This window comes from Theropithecus gelada, chromosome 5, assembly GCF_003255815.1.
Source record: "Theropithecus gelada isolate Dixy chromosome 5, Tgel_1.0, whole genome shotgun sequence".
NCBI lineage: Eukaryota > Metazoa > Chordata > Mammalia > Primates > Cercopithecidae > Theropithecus > Theropithecus gelada.
In genome coordinates this window covers 185,208,742-185,214,811 of record NC_037672.1, presented here as the reverse complement: position 1 = coordinate 185,214,811, position 6,070 = coordinate 185,208,742, and the positions used below count along the sequence as shown (strand labels likewise).

The following is a 6,070-nucleotide window of genomic DNA, read 5'->3' as shown; positions in this document are numbered from 1 at the left end:
AAACATATAACCAATGGACACTGAAGAAGGAAGAAATAGGAAATCTGAACAGATCAAGAATGAATAAAGAGATTGAATTAATAATAAAAATATCTTTCATTGAAGAAAAGCCCAGGACCTGATGGCTTCACAAGTGAATTCTACCAAACATTTAAAGAATAATTAATGCTAATTCTTCCCAAACTCTTCCAAGAAATTGAAGAAGAGAGACTATTTCTGAATTCTTTGTATTAAGCAAGTACTGCCTTAATATCAAAATCAGACAAGAACACTGTAAGAAAAGAAAATTACATTCTGATGAACATATGTACCAAAATCCTAGCAAACCTAATCCAACAGCACATTAAAAAGTTTATAGGCTGGGCATGGTGGCTCATCCCTGTAATCCCAACACTTTGGGAGGCCAAGGAAGGGGGATCATGAGGTCAAGAGATCGAGACCATCCTGGCCAAAATGGTGAAACCCTCTACTAAAAACACAAATCAAGTTGAGATTCATTCCAGGGATGCAAGGATGGTTCAACATACACAAATCTATAACTGTGAGATATCACATTAACAGAATAAAAGGAAAAAACCCTATGATCATGTTATTAGATGCAAAAAAAAAAAAAGGTATTTGACAAATTCCCACCTTTTCTGATTAAAACTCTTAAAAAATTAGGTATACCAGGAATGCACCTCAACACAATAAAGACCATATATATCTAATTTTTGGAGAGATATTGCCATGTAATTTTTTTCTCACTCAATAGTGTAAAGTTAGAAGTTTTTCCTCTAAGAACTAGAAGACGACAGCCAGGCGTGGTGGCTCATGCCTGTAATCCCAGCACTTTGGGAGGCCGAGGTGGATGGATCATGAGGTCAAGAGATCAAGACCATCCTGGCTAACATGGTGAAACCTGGTCTCCACTGAAAATACAAAAAAAATAGCAAGGCATGGTGGCACGTGCCTGTAGTCCCAGCTACTTGAGAGGCTGAAGCAGGAGGTGGCATGAACCTGGCAGCAGAGGTTGCAGTTAGCCAAGATTGCGCCACTGAATTCCCGCCTGAGCAACAGAGATTCCGTCTCAAAAAAAAAAAAAACAAAACAAAACTGGAAGACGACAAGGATGCCCACACACACCACTTCTATACAATATTGTGCTAGGTCCTTACTAGAGCAATTAGGCAAGAGAAAGAAATAAAAGATAAAAAGTAGTAAAATTGATATTTACAGATGACATGATCTTCTATGTCGAAAACTTACTGACAAAAATCTATAAATTTACAAAAATCTACAAAACAAAAAAAGACAAATTGAGAAACAAAAATCAATAGTATTTCTGTACACTAAAGAAGAACTAACAAAAAAGAAATCAAGGAAACAATCCCATTTGTAATAGCTTAAAAAATACTTAGGAGTCAAGGTAACCAAGGAAATGAAAGATCTGTACACAAAAATACTATAAAACATTAATATAAATTGCAGAATACATAAATAGATAGTCTATGTTAACGAATTGAAGAAATACTGTTGACATTTTCATGCTACTACAAGCTATCTTTACCAAAATTCCTGTGTCATTTTTAACAGAAAGAGAAAAAAAATCCTAAAATTCATACAGAAACACAGAGAAAAAAGCCTGACTAGCCAAGGCAGTCTTGAACAAAATGAACAAAGCTAGAGGCCTTCCACTGCTTGACTTCAAACTATATTACAAAGCCACAGTAATTAAAACAGCATGGCACTAGTATAAAAATAGAAACACTAACCAATGGAACAGAATAGAGAGCACAAAAATGAACCCATGCCTTTAGTCAATTGACTTTGATAAAAATGCCAAGAACATACACAATGGGTAAAGAACAATCTCTCCCATGAAGGACATTGAGAAAACGAGATATTCACATGCAGAATAATAATATTAGCCCCACCCTATTTCACACAATGTACAAAAATAAACCCAAAATGAATTAAAGATTTAAATGACCTGAAACTATAAAAGTATTAGATAAATTAGAATAAAAGTATTAGAAAAAAAGAATTAGAAAAACACAGAGAACTACACAACACTGGTTCGGGCAATTATTATTATTTTTTTTATTTAATCCCCAAAAGCTCAAATAACAGGCTGGGCACAGTGGCTCATGCCTGTAATCCAAGCACTCTGGGAGGTCAAGGTGGGCAGATTACGAGGTCAAGAGATCGAGACCATTCTGGCTAACATAGTGAAATCCCATCTCTACTTAAAAATACAAAAAATTAGCCAGGTGTGGTGGTGGGTGCCTGTAGTCCCACCTACTTAGGAGGCTGAGGCAGGAGAATGGCATGAACCTGAGAGGCGGAGCTTGCAGTGAGTCGAGATCATGCCACTGCACTCCAGCCTGGGCGACAGAGCAAGACTCCATCTAAAAAAAAAAAAAAAAAAAAAAAAGCTCAAATAACAAAAATAGACAAATAGAATTACAGTAAACTGAAAAACGTTTGCACAACGTTTGCACAACATAGAAAACAACTACAAGTGAAGAGACAACCTGCAGATCAGAAAAAAATTGCAAGCATTATATTTTATAAGGAACTAATATCCCAAATGTATAAGGAACTCAGAAAACTTAATAGAAAAAAAAAAAAGTTTAATTTAGAAATGGGCAAAGAATCTGAATATTTTTCAAAAGAAGACATACAAATGACCAACATATATATATAAAAATATATACAATGCTCAATATCACTAATTATTAGGGAAATGGAAATTAAAACTATGATATATCTTTCAGAAGAGCAAGCATCAAACAGAGGAAAGATAACAACTGTGTTGGTGAGGATGTGAAGAAAAGGGAACACTGTACACTGGTGGGAATATAAATTAGCACAGCCATTACAGAAAACTGTGGAGTTTCCTTAGAAAACTAAAAACAGGATTACCATATGTTCCAGCAACCCCATTCTAACTATATACCCCTAGGACTTGAAATTACTATGTCTAAGAGATATAAGCACTTCCATGTTCATTGTGGCATTGTTTACAATAGCCAAGTCATGGAATCAATCTAAGTGTCAATCAATGGATAAATGGATAAAGAAAATGAGATATATACACATCATGGAATGTTCCTCAGCCTTAAAAAGACAGAGACAAAGAAAAAGAAAGAAATTATTTCATTTACAACATGGATGAACCTGGAGGACATTATGCTAAGTAAAATAAGTGCGGCACGGAGACAAATACCCAGTGATCTCACTCATGTGGAATTTTAAAAAGTTAAATGCGCAGGAGCAGAGGGTAGAACTGTGGTTACCAGAGGCGGGAAGGTAGGGAAAATGAGAGATGTGGTCAAAGAATATTAAGCTTTAAACAGGATAAATGATATATATTTAAAATGAGGAACTGGGTGCACTGGCTCACACCTGTAATCCCAGCACTTTGGGAGGCCGAGGCAGCCAGATCACAAGGTCAAGAGATCAAGACCATCCTGGCAAACATGGTGAAACCCCATCTCTATTAAAATATACAAAAAACAAAATTATCTGGGCGTGGTGAAGTGAGCCTATAGTCTCAGCTACTTGGGAGGCTGAGGCAGGAGAATCACTTGAACCCAGGAAGTGGAGGTTGCAGTGAGTTGAGATTCTGTACCCCACAACTATATACAATTATAAGTTGTCCTAAATAAACACAGTTTAAACATTTATGCTTCAACATTTAAGCCTAAGAACATTTGGGAAATAGTCTGTTTTAGCTCCATCTTTTATATTCCATGAATTCCCTTAAGTCTCACTTGAGGAAAATCAAGAAATTTCACAGAAGTTAGTCACACAAGCACTGAAAAGCTTGAGGTCATGAAAAACCCATGTACCTCCTAAGCCTCTCTTCTCTGTGAACATGAGGGGCTACCTTAGCGCCAGCAAGATGGAAACCAGGGAGATATGCACAGCGGCCAGTGTGGATAAGAGGAGAGAGACCTTTTCCTTGAGAGACAGAAAGTGGTATGGACATATACCATAATATCACAATATGATATGAGTGGTATCCTGAGAAGCCTTAGGCAAGTAAAGGATGAAAACCAAGAAATACTGTTTCACCCAATAACATAACAGTATCCAAATCAAAATAGCCTTCTAAAATTATATTTAAATTCTGGATTTTGTAAACATATTTTAAACTTGCAATGCAAGTTAGATTTTTAGAAATATGTATTTCATGTAAATTGACATCCCCATTGCCTATTTGAGTATTGCAAATACTTAAAAAGTTTAGTGAAGAATATTTACTTAGAAGGTAATTAAGGAAATCATTTTTTAATGAACGCAATTAATGTATTCACAGTGCTTTGAGTTAATATAATTGCTTAATATTAATGTGCAGCAGAGATGGCTTAGTTAAATTAGTTTTCACTTGATACAGAGAATCAAAGCTTTCCGTTGAGATTAGATTTCACCAAGTAACCTGCATCTCTAGACACATAAAGTGTTTAAGGATAGTTATTGTAGAAACATTTCAACATAACTGAAAATTATAGTAGACAATCCCTTCATTGGTCTTTGTAGTCAAAGTTAAACTGTTAAGTTGTTATGATGCAAGTATGCCTAAATGTTAGCAATCCCTAGTAAGTCGGTATCACTGTAGAGGTGGACATACAGTAATCACAGAAACATCAAATGAAGGTAGCCTCTTCTTGTATTATGCAGCATCGCTTTGAGAACTAATAATGTTCAAGCTTTTCTACAGACTCAGAGCTGCTTCCTGAAAATAAGTTTGGTCCAGCCAGAAGGAACTCTTGTAGTCCACCTTGTGGAGAAAGAGGGATGAACTTCCACAAGGAGAAACATGAGTTTTCAACTTTCTTTAAAAATCGTGTTTGCAGACTGCATGAAAAGCATTTAGAAGCCATGAGTCTGCTTTCAACCAGACAGAAATGCCTTGCTTCAAGGGAAAACTGTGTGCTATCCAGTGCACCTACCAAAAGTCCTTGGGAGAGAGAGGCTAGAAAGAAAGAAAAAGGGCGTCTCTCTCTTTCCGCCGTTCAAGATGCCGAAAGGAAGGAAGTCTAAGGGGAGGAAGGTGGCTCCGGCCCCTGCTGTCACAAAGAAACAGGAGGCCAAGAAAGTGGTGAATCCCCCGTTTCAGAAAAGGCCTAAGAATGTTGGCATTGGACAGGACATCCAACCCAAAAGAGACCTCGCCCACCTTGTGAAAAGGCCCTGCTATATCAGGATGCAGCAGCAGAGAGCCATTCTCTGTAAGCGACTAAAAATGCCTCCTGCGATTAACCAGTTCACCCAGGCACTGAACCACCAAACAGCCACTCAGCTGCTTAAGCTGACCCACAAGTACAGACTAAAGCAAAGCAAGAGAAGAAGCAGAGGCTGTCTGTCAGCCCCAGCTGAGAAGAAAGCTGCCGGCAAAGGGGACATCCCCACTAAGAGACCACCTGCCCTTCAAGCAGGAGTTAACACCGTCACCACCTTGGTGGAGAACGTGAAAGCTCAGCTGGTGGTGATTGATGGCACATGACGTGGATCCCATTGAGCTGGTTGTCTTTCTGCCTGCCCTGTGTCATAAAATGGGGGTCCCTTACTGCATTATCCATGGGAAGCCAGACTGGGACATCTAGTCCACAGGAAGACTAGCACCAAAGCTCAAAAAGCAAAGGCTAAAGAACTTCCTACTAAACTGGATTAAATGTACACTGTTGAGTTTTCTGTACATAAAAGTAATTAAAATAATACAAATTTTCCTTAAAAAAAAGAAAAGAAAAGAAAAAACTAAAGCACACCGAGCTCTAGGCATTCCACCAGGCTCTGATATAGGATGCTCTGATAGTAACTGTAATATATTGAATTGCAGTTATTTGCAAATTTGCAATATGTCAATCTTTTCTTAGACTAAAATGCTTCTTAAGAGTGCAGGCTTTGAGGCCGGGTGCAGTGGCTCGTGCCTGTAATCCCAGCACTTTGGGAGGTTGAGGCAGGTGGATCATGAGGTCAGGAGTTCATAACCAGCCTGGCCAACATGGTGAAACCGCGTCTCTACTAAAAATCCAAAAATCCGCCAGTGTTGTGTCAGGTACCTGTAATCCCAGCTAGTTGG

The 6,070-nt window shown here is 38.1% G+C and overlaps 1 protein-coding gene across 1 annotated transcript; it reads left to right on the top strand.

The window, feature by feature from the left end:
- The first annotated feature begins 297 nt into the window (after window positions 1-297).
- LOC112624260 (60S ribosomal protein L7a-like) lies at window positions 298-5,494 on the top strand. Its single transcript, XM_025384726.1, has 2 exons — window positions 298-335; window positions 5,011-5,494. Exons 1-2 carry the CDS (start codon window positions 298-300, stop codon window positions 5,492-5,494), a joined length of 522 nt encoding a protein of 173 aa, XP_025240511.1.
- The last annotated feature ends 576 nt before the right edge of the window (window positions 5,495-6,070 follow it).